This window comes from Notechis scutatus, chromosome 2 (genome assembly GCF_049901735.1).
Source record: "Notechis scutatus isolate UNSWTSFEM ecotype Mainland chromosome 2, rNotScu1.2, whole genome shotgun sequence".
NCBI classification, from domain to species: Eukaryota; Metazoa; Chordata; class Lepidosauria; order Squamata; family Elapidae; genus Notechis; species Notechis scutatus.
This window is the reverse complement of record NC_142010.1, coordinates 109,572,138-109,590,330: the sequence shown is the minus strand read 5'-3', so window position 1 is coordinate 109,590,330 and position 18,193 is coordinate 109,572,138. Positions and strand designations below refer to the sequence as shown.

Below are 18,193 nucleotides of genomic sequence, written 5' to 3'. Positions count from 1 at the left end.
TTCATAAGTGTGAAAAATGGTTGTAAGTCAATTTTCTTCAGTGCCATTGTAACTTGGAACGGTCACTAAATGGACTATGTTAAGTTGAGGACTACCTGTAATGAATAATGAAAATTGTATTTCATTTGATAAACAGATAGAAGCTTCTGTCTTTCAAAACCCTGACCAGCGAGAGTTGGCTTCATCTATGATACTAATCCTGCAATTATACAGAGGTGTACTCAGATGTTAAGTCCAGTTATTTTTCAATAGGGTTAACCCTCCAGAATCTGTAACAGATAACAGCACCTAACTAGTAAAATCTTATGAACATTTTGACTATTTTGCAGTCTAAGTAGGAGCCAGCAGTAAATGGCTCTAAGAGAACAATTTCTACATCCTAACACAAACAACTGAGATAGTTTATAAACCTGTATGTCCTGGTTAACTGCTTTGGTGTTTTGACCTGTGCTCTGGCAGCTGCCTTTCACACAAAAAACTTTCATCAATATGGTTCTTTTACAAGATAAGCCATGCCTAGCTGGATAACTGCACGGATTCTTCATATAAAGCTTCAAATATGATTAAGTTAGCATTTCAAGCTTTCAGTGCAGAAGCTAATGCAAATAAATTTTTATATATTTGGTTTCTTAATGTACAATAATGTACAGATTTCCATCTGGGCATCAGAAAGGTTTTCTATGGTAGACAACTTGGTCTAGCTCTAGCCACAACATATTGGCATATGGTCAAGTCCTTAAGCTGTAATAGTTAGAATGGATTTCAAGAAACTCATCTCCACAGGTCTAGAGACCATAAATATAGAAAAATTGAGAATTATTTCAAGTTAAGGATACATTAAAATTTGGTAGAGTCCCCTGGACCTAAGCAAGGTAAAGCCAAGTGAATGAAAAATGAAGAATCAGGACTATAAACTAGGCTGTGAAGTTAAAAATATCCCACAGAAAGACAGTGCCAAATCACATTCATGTGTAACCCACTAGATGTTTATCTCAGCTAGAGGGAATATTTAAATGTTTTAGCTCTGGAATACAAATTCACTCTATTACCACTTAGATGGTATTTACAACCTCACTACAGCAGCAAAATTTATCCTGGAGATAAAACACTGACAGACATGCAACCTATTAACAGATAATGGGTGAACCTGCAATAATTTTAGCTGGCTTTTTTACTAGCGAATCCAGCAACCTTGTATATAACAATAGGCTGTTTATTTGAAAGAAAATAAAGAATGCAAAAAACTCATTTTAATACCCAGAAAGAGACAATTAAAAAGGCAACAACAAGCCATTGTTTCTATCTGTATTTTTTTTTAAATCACAGCTTAAGACAATCCAGCCAACCATTTCCAGGATTCAGGGGAAATGGGTTCATTAAAAACGGAATGATTAAATCTATTATTGAATCTAGTTGTTCAGTAATTGGCAATGAAATAGAGTAAATGGCAATATATTAAAACATGCTCCCTACAAAGGTTTTCTAATATCTCTGCTTCCAAGTCAGTGTTGTCTTCCCTGTAATTTTCTTGGCAAGGTTCAGGAAATGGTTTGCCCTTGCAAAAGTGACTGGCCCTTTTTCTAGTTTCATAACTTAACTATTAGATTACACAGGCTCCCTTTTTAGTATCTAGGGCCAACCAAAACTGGCGAAAGGGTGGTTCTCAGCTGGGATTAAGCCTCCAAATTCTGGATTTGGATGAAGGGGGAGCTCTGCATAAATCACAATGTTCTCAATCCAAAACCCAAGCATGTTTCCAGGCCAGTCATGACTCACAGGTAGTAGGAGCTCTGGAGAACAAGCATACATACACTTTCATTCAAGTTGACTATTACCAGTGTAAGCCACCTCGAGTCGTCATGGGTGAATAGGCGGCAATATTAAATAAATAAATAAATAAATAAATACATACATACATACATACATACATACATACATACATACATACTAAAAAAGACAGACCAGCTTAGATATCTGAACAGGCTAGAAGGATGGGGCAATTGGGAAGGAGGACAAATGTGAAGGTGGACACACTGTTTAAAATTCTTAGCATCCACAAAATACCCTTTTTAAAACTGCGATATTTTTCCAGGAGGTCATAATTTGGAAGAACATAGGCTAGTGATAATATAGTGTCAGCAATATAATTTTCAAATTTGTCCATATAAACCTAGGATGAGTAATGTGGTTTAAAAATTTACAGTGATCATAGATTTGAAGGGGATGGATTGAAGTCGACTATTGCAGTCAGGAAATGAATAACATAAATCTAGGCTGTCAAATCTGTCAGACAAATGAGGAAAAGGAGCAATTAGAAAGTCACACTACCCCAAAGTTTGAACTACTGGAATGAAAACAGTCCAATTATATATATTTTTTAAAAACCAAGATACTCAAAAGGCAGAGAGCAAATGATAAAATTTAACCAACCAGCTAAACTTGGACAGGCAAGTTCAGCACTTCGGCTTCCAAGCAAAGACTGTATCAGATACAAATCTGGTCCTTGAAGGAGAGCCCTAAGATTTAAATTGAACTCTCTTAAAGTTGGCAAAAGTGAAACATTGCTCTATCTGGACTCCCTAATGAAACTGAGCTAGTGATTTAGTCACAAACAACTTTATAGCTGCTAGTAGAAAATCAACTCCTTTCAAGTGGAAAAAGTGCAGAACAGCTGCTGACTTCTCTTTGGCCAACAAGGTCACTTAATTGACTTGAGCTTTCTTGCTTCCTGCAGTATGAAATATTGCACCTGGGAGGTTTAAACATCTAACTAGATCAATAACCTTACAGTTGGTGCTGGGTTTACATATCCTTGGTCTTTTAGCAAAGACCATTAATTTTTACCTTTTGATAACTAATTCAAAGGTGGGTAGCAGCACAGTATTAAGAAACCTTAAGGTTTTCCTAAGGCCTGGAAGATACTGTGAGAGGTCATAACCTCAATAGTATACAATGGGTGGACAGGCATTTCCCAATTAATTGAGGGTTTGTAAAGTCCAAATCTTTAAGATGCTTAATAAATGAAGCACCTGAAAAAGTGTGTTAATACACTAACCTGTTTAGCTTTCTTCTATGTGGAAAATTGATTATATAGCTTGTTTTGTGGGTCACATCAGAATTGTTATATATTTCATATACAAAGTAATACATTTTTCTTCTCATAGGATTTTTCTTAAGATCAAAGCTAAAGTTGTCACTGAAATCAACGAAGTTCTGGGCTTCATGGAATGTTTTTACCCAAATCCAGTTCCCCAGTCAATGGTGGTGGATTGATCAATTCTAAATCCAGCTTGCTTCTCTTCTATTTTCCTGATTCAATCCTGGAATTTCCAAGTTAATTGTCTAGCATAGAGCCAAATAATTATGTCCAAGAGATTAATGGGTCTATAGCTAGTGCTCAACACTGTCCCTTTTTAAAAAGGGGATAGCCATTTCCCTGAGAACTTGGCATTATTGTCAAAATATGCTAAAAGTGAAACAAGCACTCATCCCCACCAATATGCTTTCGTTTTCACTAATGGTTCTGGGGTATAATTATAACTTAGACATTTACCTCCTTTCAGTGGTTCAATTCTTTCTTTTTCAGAGACTGAAGCTGATAGCAAACAGATAATGAGCCAAAAGTTGTTTTTGTAAAAAAAAATCACTATGCTTGTGTTGTGATGATAAATAGGCTTCAACAACTTTCACAGGATATAAACAGACCATCAGAGGCATGTCTAGGCCAAGATGACCTGTAGTAATTTTCCAAAATTAGCTGTCTCCCTAAGTAGTAACAACCTGTTTTTGTCCTTCAAGAGAGTTTATTGTATTATTTTAAATTCAGAAGCACCTGACTGATACAGAGTACTTATAAAAATGCATTGTTCTGTACATATGGTACAATAATTTTCCTCCTAGATGCTGGCACATTTTGTAACATTGGTATTCATTTAATTTTATATTTTTGTCAGAGTTGAAAATTCAGTTATTCACCTCACGCTTCTCCTTATTATGGTACTTACCAAGTATATTGAACTACAGCTATGACTAACGGATGTGGGCTGCAAAAATCCTGATCATAATTAGAAGAAAGTGAAGTAAAACAGGAAAGCCATCTCCCTGTTGTCGTTTAGCAGTCTTCTAGATTTCTGAAGAGCCTGGGAATTCAAAGATACGCTGGCCAATGCAGCTGAATGGCATCTGATTGCAGAAGGATAATATCCTTACTTAAGTTGTGGAATTCTTTAGTATGAGATACAGTGATGGTCACTAAAACTTGGGAGAACCATAAAGGGGACTGAATAAATTCACTGAGGATAAGTCCACCAACGGCTGTCAGTCTTAGAAACAATGGAATCTTCAAATTCCAGTTAAGGGGACATCTCTATCTCCATTGCCTGGAAAGCTCTCAAAAGACATATGATTGTCCCAGGGGAGAAATAAAATGCTACAATAATATAAGCCTTTAGCTGATGCAGCAAAGCTATTCTTAATATAATTCATATAACCAATACAAGACTCTGGATAAATTGTTAGGAACAGAAGACTGATTGTTACATGTATCTGATAAATAATGAAATAGTCTGAATTTCCAAGAAACATACTTCTTTTCTAGCAGAGCCTCAATGACTGTGGTACATATTATATCTACAGTCAACTTCTCTGAAGCCTGACAGCCCTATTTCACTTAACTTCATTGTTGTAAATATGTACTTTGAATGTGTTAAAAATCAGTTGGGACCATAATACACCACATAGCAAAATACCAGCCTCTGTGATAGCTTTAATTCCAAGAACATTTTTAAGTTCCACATAGGCCATTAAACTTGATTATAAAATAATAATGGTGCTGGCTGAAGAAACAACTTTAGTCAGTTTCTTGTCTCTGAAATTGAGCACTTTTTTCAGATTAATTATACCCACTCTGGCAGCCATCTTCAGAGACTAGCTATAGTATACCGTCAAAACTCCAAATCTATGTTAGCACAAAAATACTCTCTAGATTTTAAGTAAGTAGCTTTCCAAATGGTATTGGCCAGTAATACATGCCCATAAGGCTCAAGGTTGTTGGAAGTTTGGAATTCATCATCTGCGAAGTCAGACATTGCTTAGCCCTTCTCTTACATATTTATGTAGTTGCTATCTTATAATAAACTCTGGTTGGCTCCCAATCAATATTAAAGGAAATTATGGATTTTCTCTTATTTCCAAAATATCTGATTTTTGAGAACTACTACAAGCACATGTTTCATGCCGAGTTATTCATAGGTGATGAATGATCCTCTGACTTCTTGCATATGTTATATAGTTATTTCATGAAGGGTTGAATGGTACTGAGAGAAAGCCAGCCAAAATAAACAATGAAGTTGTTCCTTGATGTATATTTGCCTTGTTCCTGATTCTTATGAATGTAAGGAACCCCGCAGTATTCCTATTCATTGTCATGGAAAGTTTAAAGTAGTCTGTAGTACGGTAATTATTACAAGGTACACTGAAGTAGTTATTTTCCAATTAAGTATTTTCTAGTAGCTTTTGGTATGGCCAATAACAATGGTGGCTTGGAATCTGGAGAATTCCAGTCCCAAACACCCGATTGAATAAAAGCACCATGTGGCATTGTAGAAACAAATGTACTGTATATATAACCCTGATTTGTCACCAATAACATCCAAGAAAGATTTCACATTTGGAGTTAATAACTTAAATATCCTTGAAACCCTGCACTTATTTCCATCTGTTTCAATGGCATGCATCATTTTTATGCAAGTGTATAAAGAATGTTAATTACAATTAGTTGAAATATATAAATTGGAACACAGCCTCTGGATATTATGTGTTGCCAATGATTCTCAGAGTTGATCAAGTTTTTTCCTGGAGGACAAAAAGTAAAGTAAATATTACTGCATAAGGGAATGTTTGAGAAATTTATTTAGGCTAGTAAACAGAGTTTAAAATAATTTGACTTGCTCAAGCATCTGCCACATCATTTCGATGCTTTTAGAGGGAACTTAAAATTAACGAGAACTAAAATATAAGGTTTTTTCCAGTAAGAAAAAATGTCCAATTTCTTATTCTGTTAAAACTTGACTTAGACATATTTCTTGACTGCATGTTGTTCTTAGCCTTCCCCAAAATATATGCTTTGAATTAATATTTAATGAGACACATATTCTACTTTAAGCTGCTGACTGATTTTAATGAGCACATTTGCAAAAATCATTCTGTGAATGAACTACTAAACTTTGATATAAATGCTTAGATCAACGTTTATTGTAAAGCGAGATCAGAGTCTGGGGCAGATGGAAGGCTGGTATTCCTAATTAGGTTTGCTTCATCACAATCATTCTTCGAATTACACAGCAAATACAGACCAGGGATAAAATCATGGGTGATATACAGTATATCTGAAATCAACTTTTTCATATTTTTTGTAATCAGAAACAGGCTTAGTAGCTTCTAAAATGAGAATGGGGAAGAATGGTAATCTAATTAGTTAATTATAGTAGGGCAGCATTTCACAACATGGTACTCTCCACATAATCTGCAACTTCAGCTAGTATATGGAAGCTTTTTCTCTTGCAGTATGGCATAAAAAGAGTCATTTGTTTAATCAGTTTAATCAGCCAATAAAACCCAAAACATTCAGACAATTACTGAGGAATAAATACAATTTCCAGCCCCTGAAGACAAAGAAAAGGGGGTCAACCTATTTTCCAAAGCACCTGAAGCCAGGACAAGAAGCAATGGATGGAAACTAATCAAGGAAAGTACCAACCTAGAACTATAGCTTAATATAGAGAATAATTAACCAGTGGAATGAAAAAAAAATGTCTGAAATGGTATGGGATTTCCTGCCTGGGCAGGGGTTCGGAGTAGAAGATCTCCTAGGTCCCTTTCAATCTATTATTCTGTTATTCTGTTACTTCCTCATCTGCTCCACTGAAGCCTTGGTAGAAATCTTAACCTTACTTCTCCCAAAACATGAGAGAGTGGAATCTACGGAAATATTTGATTTTCTCTCTCACTAGATTATTTGTATGCTCTGGGGAACATAGCTACTGTATTTCTCCCTGTAAGCCCAGAGAAAATATAAAACAGGTCTTATAACTATTTGTTTAGTGGCTAAAGATACAATAGCAGTGAAAAAAGTGACTTGGAAGTGAACCAGTCCTTGCATTTATGCCCGGTCTTTGCACTTACAACTGTCATAACATCCCACAGTCACCTGATCAAAATTCGGGCACTTGGCAACCAACATTACTTTACAATGGTTGCTATGTCACATGATCATGGTTGCAATCTTCTCATCCAGCTTCTGAAAAGCAAAGTCAATGGGGAGGAAGTTGGGTTTGCTCAACAAATCTGTGATTCTCTTAACAGTGGGGGAAAAAAGTTGTAAAATTGAGTACGACTCATTTAACCACTGCCTTGCTTAGTAACAGATATTCTGGTGCCAACTGTGGTCATAAGTGAAGGACTATGTACAATGCAAGCAGGGGAGAAAGATATTGTATCTCTTCCTCCATGACTTCTTCCTAGATTTCTATGAATGATTTTCTATGAATGAAGGTGAATATGTGTATCCTAGGATAATGTTGCAGGATCCAATCTGGGTCAGTCCCCAGGACCACAGATTTTGTCTTCCAAGCTTTTGGACTCGTGCTGGAGCCCATCCTCTCTCTAGTTTCCAGTTTGGGCTCCAGCATGAGTCCAAACGCTTGGAAGAGAAAACCTCTGGTCCCGATGACTGATCCAGACTGGATTCTTTCTGTATTCTTCAAAGAAGAGTCCCACACCTACATGTACTGCAAGGTAAACCTGAATGGTGTCTAAGTGAACGAAGGTGGTTGAGCCCTACCTACTATGAGTTATGGACTTGGGCCACTAAATGATGCACTTCAGGGCACATTAAAACTCTTCATCTGTGCCATGCAGCATGCAATCAAATCTTCTGCAATGTGCTGAAGCGGTCCAACAGATAAGCATGATAGTCAACTAGAACCAATGTGGAAACTTCAGTAATTGCTGGTGAAATACTGTATATAAATAGAGCATCACACACAGAGACAGAAATTGATATTCACCAAAATGCGTAAAATCTGGTTTCTAGCTGACAGGAAGAAAGAGTGATTTGAAAACCAACAGTTTGGCTTGCAGTAATTGAATTAAGAAGTATAAACATGTGATTCCCAGATTAGGAAGCGTAGACAAAAGTTCCATTTCCAATTTAAACGGACCTCTTATATTGACAGAGTAAGATATCCATTGAAATTAGACTGTGGGAATTCTGTCTATATATTCTAATGGTTGGATGAGAGAAAGACATTTTCGAAAATGGTCACTCCTCATGTTGCGTAATCTGGACTAGGGAAAAGATGTTGGAAGGTGAAGGAAAGTAGTAGTCCAAATTAATCTGAGGATGTAAGGTTGAAGAATGCTGATATAAGTTACAGCACCAAGAAAAATGACTTTTAACTCTCTTAAGTACTACAGGGCTTTTATTATTTTGCTGCAAGAGACTAAAGATATACCATGGCCAAAGGGGATTCTACAGTTCTTAACACTCTTCATTTTGGTTGTCAACATTTCAGAGACACATTTAAATGACTCACAAGAAGATAAGAAACACCACATCAAAGGCATTTACAACTTTTAAGAAACATTCTAGTCTCTCTTCTTACTCTGAAGACACTAGAAGCACATTTGTGGATGTTTTAATATTACCCTGTTTTAGTTTGAATTCCCTCCAGGCACCTTATGTACCTCAGATCAAAAGATTGCCCTAAAACGTGCACTTCAATTATTACTTTAAAAATGGTTGGGGGAAGCTCTCTTCGTAAGAAGCCATGAGACCAAGAAACAAAAACTACCTCATTCATACACTTAGCATTTGTACAAACACATGCACACACGCACAGCTTTGCATCCTTAAAGTTCAGTCTAAACCCTTAACTGTCGTTTTTCTTGAGAACAAACTGTAACACTGCAAGCAGGTAGAAATTGTTAATTTTGGTGATGCCAGATGATAAAATGAAGTTCATGAAATAAATCTGTAAACAAGACGATACGCTAGAGATATTGCCTATTATTCTCTACAAAATATACTGGCTGAGAAAAATCCCTGATTTCATATTAAAAGGGTCTGGAAGTGTCCCTGAGAGCACATTTCCAAATGTGACTAAGTAAAGAGATGCAGGCAGATGTTGCTTTGTTACTTGAAGTACAACTCATTCCCAAATAGATGCAACATGGTGAGTTATTTCAGATAATAAGAATGTTACATGAGTCTGTAAGTTAGCTAGTTTCTGCCATATATCTTCAGCAAAATCAGAAAACCAGTATTTATCCATATTTCATCTAGGAGGGTCTGGATGTTTCATCTTGCAGTCTGCAGCCTTCCTATAGCCAATGAACTATGAACTCATCATCTTTCAATCCAAAACTTGAAATCCTTTCATCTCCTTCTCTTCAATGACCACCATTCACAGCCCTACATTTTCTCTGGAAAAAGAATTAAGTTTACTGTGTTCTTGCTGTCATAAAACAGAAATAATTTCTTTTTAAGTGTCTTGTCTTCCTCACTTCTCCAGCACTCTGCATCTTTATCAACAGTTGAACCAAAGGAAGCAAAACTATACACCTCCTTCATTTTTTCCATTAACAATTAGTTGTTAATTCATTAAGCATTATACACACTTTCTTTTAAAGAATGGTGGCAGGGATGCTTCAAAGTGAAAGGCTGGCATCTAGCCACCTGTTATTTTACTCCCCAGATGAAACTAGGCCATTTTAGAAGCAAAGATGGTAGGTATCTGGAGGCGAGGCTTTGTTCTGAAGCATTTTCAAGATGCAAAAAAGAAAGGAAAAGCTGGACAGGCAGATCTCATTACCACTACCTAATAAGGAAAGGTTCTGAGAATGGCAGTGAGGCAAGCAGGAGAGAGGTGGGGATGACTTGAGGCAACAAAAGCTGGGAGACTAAGATAGGGCTGTAATAGCTCAGGGAGTCTGCAAAAGCAATGGATAAGGAATGGCATGCCTTGGCAAAGGGCCACGTGCTTGTTTCTGGGCACATGGAAGTTTTAGGAAATTTAAAAGTGGGAGAGAGGGGGGAAAATCAATGATGGCTGGATCTAGTAAGCTGGGTGTAAGACGGACAAAGAGTGGGAGCCTAAGTAGACACACATAAGTGAGAGAAAGCACCATGTATTTAAAGCAATGAGATGTGTACTTAGCTAACATCTCTAGACTAGAGAGTTTGGGGAAATTGCTTATTAATTTCAGTCACTTATCTTTCTGTGAAAAAGACTTCCACAGGAGTATTTTTCTACTTCAAATCTGCTCTTCCTGTGGCTGCCTTTTGCTTTTGTAAGATTCTTTGTACTTTTATCTACAGAAATCCACGGGGAGTGGGGATGTTAAGAAAAAAATTGAAGTTGATCTTCCTCTCGGTAATTCCTCCAATAATTCAACTGCAATACCCATCTAATCTAGGATTCTGTAACATAAAATTGCCAACCAGATGCTTTTAAGAAACTCACAAATAGGGACTGCTACTGAAGACCATTCTTCCTTGATTTGCCCTGCTACTTTTAAAACTATCTTGTCATCTGATAGCAGTGATTTCTATTTTAAGTATGCATTGTACAATGAAAAACACTTTTTTTTAGAACTAAGATGAAAAGCAGACCTTTTGTCAGCGAAGTGAAGAATTACTAATAAATCACTTCTTAGCAGACCTCAGGCAATTCTGAATTTCTGAGCCAAATTTATTTCATCCATCATGAATAGTTATGGTAAAAAAAAGTCGTAAGACTTGAATAGGAAAGACCTGAAAGCCCTAGCGAAATCTGTATGGATTCTTCAGTTTAAAAGTTCAGACTAAAAAAAAAAAAAAAAAGCAAAAAACAATTGACTTTCTTTGTTTTTCTCCCAATTCTTAACTTCACTATAAACTCTTAAACTTCAGTATAACATAAGTCAAATATATTATTTTACTGTGATCTTTTCAGCAATTGACTTTTTAAATATTACACTGAAAGGTAGAGAGGTGATAAGAGTAATTTATTTTTATATATTCTAATTATTAATTGAAGTGACATGGTTGCCACTCACCAAATAACTCAAGGAAATTACAAGAAAGGCTTTAAAAAGGTGGAGTCCTTGGTCTCTCTAAACTCGATTGTTTCCTTGCAGACATTTGAACACCCAACTAAGCAATATCATCAGTACTAATAAGTATGGGATTTTCTCCGTTTATATACAGTATTAGTAGGGCTATAGTCTTCTCCTTGGCAGTTCCTTGATTAGGGTATTGTTTTCTGCTTGATTGTCTGTCTGGTGTTAATCCCTGCTTATTTGTCTGCTTATCTATTAACCTGCTTATTTAAAATAAGTCCCTTTAGATCAGTGATTGCCAACTGGTGGGCTGCGGCCCATTGGTGGGCTGCGAGAAAATTTTGGTGGGCTGCAGAGAAATGTCACCCCCAAAGCATCCCCCCCAAAGCAATTAATCCAGGCTGCACAGAAACACAAGGCTGTGCCGCCCATATGGCCCGTAGGAACCCTCCTCGCCCACTCATTCCTTACCCGGCAAACTTGCCTGCTAAATTGCTATTTTTCCTTTTTCTGACCATCATCTGTTCTGCTGTGCCGGGAGATTTAGATTAGCTAGGAAGCGGGAAATGGTTGGGTTTCTTGCTTTCTAGCTAGTCTTTAGATCTTCGGCTCTGCTTTTAAGCACAGCTGAACCTCCCTTAGGACTGAAGGTTCTATTATTCAGTGCAGACTCACGGCAAGCAAATTTTATGTGACAGACTGAGCTAGCCGATGGCAGATAGACAGATCACTGAATGATTCTGTGAGCAACTCAATCTGCCTGCCTGCTTTGCCTGATTTTGGGTAACAGTTGCTCTCTTTTTTTATAAAAAATTCAATGTTTACATACATGATGTGTTGTGAGTTAATTTTGTGAGTTTGCTTGCAAGAAAATTTTATGTGACAGACTGAGCTAGCCAATGGCAGATAGATAGATCTCTGAATGAATCTGTGATTCTGTGAGCAACTCAATCTGCCTGCCTGGCCTGATTTTGGGTAAAAGTTGCTCTTTTTTATTAAAAAAAATCAATATTTATATAAATATTTATATTTACACACAAGCCATGCCCAGCCAGTCACATGACCATCAAGCCACACCTACAAATTAGGCCACACCCACAGAACCAGTTAGTGGTCCCTGGGATTTAAAATTATGAGTTTGGTGGTCCCTGAGGTTCTGCTTTAGATGACACTGTTAAATTGATAGACCTGGAACACTCCAACCCTGCCAGATCTTGTAGGATGGGCAGAGATAATTGGAGACAGATGGTCCTGTAAATACACCCAAGTCCTCTGCCATGTAGGATTGGGAATAAGGTGAGGCAGATCCAAGTCCATAGTTAACTAGGGAAAGTCAGTGACGAGTTTGAGCCATTCAGCCTGATTTATTTTGCAAGCTGTTTTAGTGGAATTAAGATTGTAATCTAAAAATGACAATTACTATGACCACTAACAAAATGAGAAGATTGTTAAAATTAAGAAGGGTTTGAACATGGAATATTTAGCAGTATTTCCGCCTATAAAACAACCTGCCTGTGCAACTTGCATTTTACATGACATGTCCCCACTTTAGATCCTGGATTAAGTTGTCCAACCTTGCTCTTAGCTTCAAGTCTTTCATTTTCCTGGAGAAAATAAACAAGCATTAGTCTCCCAGTAGTTCCTAAAAGATCTGCAAACTATCGTTTTCTCTCATTTTCCCATATTTAAGCATACCTTAAAGCTTAATAAAAGCAGGGTTGCTCACAAATACTGTGTCTGACTTTAACACACTTCTGAGACATGTAATAAGGCTTCTCTGTAACTTTTTGATAAAGAGATAATGCAATACAGCCTTGAAATCCCATATCTCCTCAATAGTTTGTTTACTAAGACTTAAGAATAGTTTTTTAAAATGGAATGGTAGAAGAGTGAACCAAAGGTTCCAATATATTATGAGCATATATGACCTTTTAAAATATAACATTGAAAAAAGAATCATGAATTCCTTTTAGTTCTACCAAACTATGATGATCTAGATAAATAATTTAATTATTCCCTTTAGTTTCACAGAGAGTTTATAGTATAGTCAAAAGTGCTGAACCACTCAGACAAGATTATAAAGTATTTTTTTCTGATACTATAGCTTCCATATGCAAACATTATCAAAATATTAAGTTTCCCAATATGACTTTGAGTTTTTATAGAATACACACATCTTTCCTAGATGTAATTGAACAACCAGTAAATCTCCAAAATTCTTCTGGAGTCCTGTAACAGTGCACTTCGTTTTACATTATTAGAATCAGTAATCCATACCCATTAGCATATACAAGAATATAAAAAGTTACTCTTATCATAACCAGGGTCACATTATTTGATGACTTCTTGATTGCTGCCACAGAAAATTTGACCACAATTACAGATGCTATCATTAGAATCAGAACATAGAAATTGTGTGTGCCAAAGATCTCTCTGGGATCTGGGATGCTGTTGCAAGAAAGATAAGCATGATAAAGTTTGAAAGTTCAATTGCTCTAAAAGGTAGGTGCTTCCCAGCCTATCTTTAGGCCTACATAAAACTACACGAACTGTTTTTTTTTCCCTTACAGCTCATGCATTTTTCATTCAGAATCCAGTCAGATATACTGTTTTGCAAGTTTATCTAGGATCAGATTGTTTTGTGCTGTTGTGGTTTTTGTAGTTATTCCCCTCCATTAGACAGGTTGAAACCACGTTTATAAGCGATTGGCACAACTGGAATATAGCCAGGATGGATCTGACATAGGTTATGCTATAAGCATATTTTGTAAGAATGGGAACATTCTTCCCTTTCTGAATGTATTTTCAGGAGCCAGCAAACAGGTGCAGAAAGATTTTCTGAGATCTAGGAAATGAAAGGCTCAATGAAGGTTTACTTGTGGTTTTATTCATTTATGTATATAGTGTCTATCAGAGCAAGCAAGAACTTTTCATTCTTAAAAATAACACTGTTCAGAATTATATCCTGCTTTGAAATGTGGTAAGAATCAGAGTGGACACTGCTCCCATACACTATCATGGCAGGAAAGATTAGTTCATACATCTTTATGTGGATATGATAACATTTTAATCATTTCTTAATTTTACAAAAAATATTTTGAGCATGTGCGATATGGAGAATAGGTAAAGAAATGGCCACTGTCATTTACAAAGTTAAAAAAACAACAACCAATTGACATGACTTATCTTGTCCACAAGGAACCTCCATTCAGGCCTCCCCCTTAGCTATCTCTAAATATATTTCATTCATTTTAAAACTCTAAAAGCTCAAAATCTTCACCTCGGTATTGGAAAAAAGATGCAGAAATTTAATAGGATGTGACTTATGTTTTAAAGGAGAAATCACACAGTGTATTATTGATTACTTAAGACATATACTTTTTGGGGGAGGGTACCTATTTTATAAACCAGGGAGAGTTTAAACATTCAGTTCAGTGCTTCCCAAACCTTACCCCAAATTGGGTAAAAATAGGTATGTTCTTTTGGATAATAACACACAAAACCCATTAACCAATCACAACAGGGATAAATGTTTAAATGGCCTTAAAGTGTTTTGCCTACATTGGGTAAAAAGGATTTTCTGATAAGCAGTTTCCGCTAATGAAAAAATATATGGGAAGGTCCCCTTTCCTCTAAGATTCTTGCATTGTGTATCCTCTTTTACACAATGCAAGAATCTTAGAGGAAAGGGGACCTTCCCATATATTTTTTCATTAGCGGAAACTGCTTATCAGAAAATCCTTTTTACCCAATGTAGGCAAAACACTTTAAGGCCATTTAAACATTTATCCCTGTTGTGATTGGTTAATGGGTTTTGTGTGTTATTATCCAAAAGAACATACCTATTTTTACCCAATTTGGGGTAAGGTTTGGGAAGCACTGAACTGAATGTTTAAACTCTCCCTGGTTTATAAAATAGGTACCCTCCCCCAAAAAGTATATGTCTTAAGTAATCAATAATACACTGTGTGATTTCTCCTTTAAAACATAAGTCACATCCTATTAAATTTCTGCATCTTTTTTCCAATACCGAGGTGAAGATTTTTTAGCATTAAGTCCATTTGCAACTTCTCTACCTCCTACATGGATTCTTGATCACAAGCAAAGAAACCATGGAATGTACTGCTCGCTCAGAGCTAGACCACAAATATGAAGTAACACAATTCTAACCCTTACCACAGCTTTCTTTTACCTGCTGCTCCTAGATACAGTTGTGATTACAATTGCTAGCCACCATGGGCTATTAGCCATGGTGGATGGGCATTCTGGGAGCTGTGTAGTCCACACAAGTGTGCAGGACGCAGAGTTAGGGGAAAGCCGATTAGCAACTTACAATGTACTCAAACCCTTCAGCTTAAAAGAAAAACACGAAAGAGGTCCTCTGAATTATGGCTCTGACTACTTTGAAACTTTTAACATCTTCCTTGGGAGGCTGGTGAAGAACACTAAGTAGTAGCTCCACCACCTTCCTGGCTGCTTTGAGCACTTTGTTCTTCCACAGGATTGCAAAGTCCTACTTCAATGGTAAGCTTGTGCATTTGTTGGTTTTCACAAAAAAAGGAAAAGGAAAAAAAAGAATTACACCTTGTTTTCCCACCGTCACTCCTCTTATCCAGCACCAGGGTGGCTGCCCTTGGCTTCCGAGCAAATCTCTATTCCCAACCACCAACAGCATTAAAAGGTTTTGGGTCCCGTCCCACCCCCCCCCAGGCTTTGATTTTGAAAGATTCCCTTTTGAGCCTCTTCCAAGTCGTCTTACCTGGCTTCAGTCCCGGCGCAGAGGGGCGAATCCGCGGTGTAGTAATGTCCGAGGAAAATGACAGAGAATCCTAATCCTATCAGGAACAAAAGGCAGAGCCTTTTCCTCCGGGGAGACCCCATTCAGGAAAAGGAGGACGCGCTGAGGGGAAACGCGCCGCCTGCGCCGCGGGGACTCGTCTAACTAGCTAGGCTGGAGCACCCTAACTCTGAGTAGGGAAGAAATCAAGTCACCTCCACCGTCCAGCGACGCCCCCCCGCAAGCTTTAAACAGCGGAGGCTTTATCTCCTCCTCCCTCCTTCTCCTCCTCCTCTTCGCTCTTTGGAAAAGTTACGGAGCTCAGCCGAGAAAGCTCTTCCTCCGGAGCCCGGGTGTTGTGCCTTGTCGCCCCGCAATAAAGACTTCGGACTCGCCTAGTCTTTCCATCTGTTGCTCGCTGCTTGATGTACCTTCATCCGGTTAGCTAAGAGAGCGAGAAAATGGGGGGCGGAGGTGGGAGAAACGCCGCGCCTGACTAACTGGTTCGGACTCGCTTGCAATGGTGGAGAGGGGGTGACGCTCCTGGGAGCTGGTTCCCTTCGAAGCCCCTTCTCTTCTTTCACGTCGACCTTGAAAAGAAGTATCACACAATAAAATACTTCACGGAGATATACCGGGCGGTTTTTCTAGAGTCACCTATTTACCCACACTTTGCACGGATCGGTGCAAAACGCAAGACCAGGGTACATCCGGAAAGGAAAAGCTGCGGCGTGAATTCTGCCAACTCCTATTCTACAGTGCATAAAAGTGAGATGGGGTGGGGGGAGACAGTGGAGGAACTTCTTTGACAGTGTGCTTCGTGGCAGTCATTTAATAAATGATCCGATACTTCAATGCCGGCTTGGCTTGGCCAAACGAGCAGTCATTAGAAACCGACAAGCGAACGGTGGTCGCATAGGGAAGGCCTAACGTCGAACGAGCAAATTGAGAGATTTTCTGCCAACCTCAACATGCTTAAAACACCCTATGAACCAATCAGTACCATATGCAGCTGACCAATAAGAGTGCAAAGAACATCATTCAATTTGCTCCAGTTGGAGTTGTCACCTGTTTTGGAGAAAGAAAGAAAAGGAGAAAAAAAACAAAAAACCACCCTTGCTCATGTCCCTTTTTTCCAACCCCGTTTTTATTTCATGGGTGTATTTGGTAGGTTGCAAAAACCAAATTGCTATCTCAAGTTGGTTTGAGTGGAAACTGGGTTCACAACTTTTATTTCCTTCTGCATTTATAAACTGTTTACAGTCTGCAAGGAAATGATGGCATGGTAACCATTTTGCGAATGGGTGCATCCTCTACTGCTACAGCTATTGTCGTCATTTCTGAGTTTGGAGAGAGGAAGAATATCTTATAAACAGCAGGCCAGGGAGGTGAATCTCAGTGGAAGGAGGTGTTGTCAGATCCAAAAGCAAGAATGAAATGTGGCAATTCTTCCAAGCTGAGTGCTTTATTGTTGACACCTATAGACAAAATTGTCTCAGATTAAAGACTGAATCTACAATATTAAATGAACTATTAAAAGAGGGGCTGTTATCTTAACTCTTATACATAATATATGGACTGGGTTACAGTATTTTATTACTTCTCTGGAATGCACCTCTTCTCTCCTGGGGATCCAAATCTTCACTACATTCTATCACAGGTGTAAATATAATCAATAAATAATAAATGATTAAAATCCAAGGATCAAGAGGCAGCATGAAGCCAACAGTTCCCACCAATTAGGAAAATGAGAGATGTGCAAAACACGTTTCTGGAGACCTGAGATTCTGCATGTGTTTGGCAGATCATTAGGTGATAATACTATAAATTACAGAAAATCAGCAGAGCCAGCACATTAACAAAGAAAACACCAAATGAACTGTTTCAAATAAACTTCAGTAGATTCCCCACCTTTTAAAAATTGCTGTGTAATTGCACAGGGATAGAGTTGATTCCGAACCTGTGCCAAGGATGTAGTATGGAGGTGTCCTTAATATTGCCTAAGGGGTAGAATCAAACTGGAGCTGAGCGCCTGTGTTCTATCCTCAATCAGAAATCAGATTGCTGATGGCATAGCACTCCAGATGATCATTCTTATTTTAGTTCTACCAGTCTTGCATTTAGAACTATTCCAGTAGTATAATAATCATAATTTATTAAACTTTTATGCCGCTTGACTCCCAACAACTCTGGGTGGTTCTAATAATAGAATTGATATCATTATAGAGTTGTTTTGTTTCCTTGCTTTTAAATACATTTGCACCTTCCAAAAATTAGGGGAAGATAAAGTGTGTGTGTGTATGTGTACAGGTAAGG

At 37.8% G+C, this 18,193-nt stretch overlaps 1 protein-coding gene across 2 annotated transcripts in view; it reads right to left on the bottom strand.

The window, feature by feature from the left end:
• The window catches only part of ST6GALNAC2 (ST6 N-acetylgalactosaminide alpha-2,6-sialyltransferase 2), a 34,771-nt gene extending 18,118 nt beyond the window's left edge, over window positions 1–16,653 (bottom strand). Inside the window, exon 1 of one of the 2 annotated variants that reach the window (XM_026667524.2) lies at window positions 15,860–16,653. In XM_026667524.2, coding sequence (XP_026523309.1) covers window positions 15,860–15,981 — 122 coding nt within the window. In that variant the 5' untranslated portion in view covers window positions 15,982–16,653. The remainder of the gene's footprint in view (window positions 1–15,859) is intronic. The other variant, XM_087955726.1, reaches the window with a different exon arrangement.
• Window positions 16,654–18,193: the final 1,540 nt, after the last annotated feature.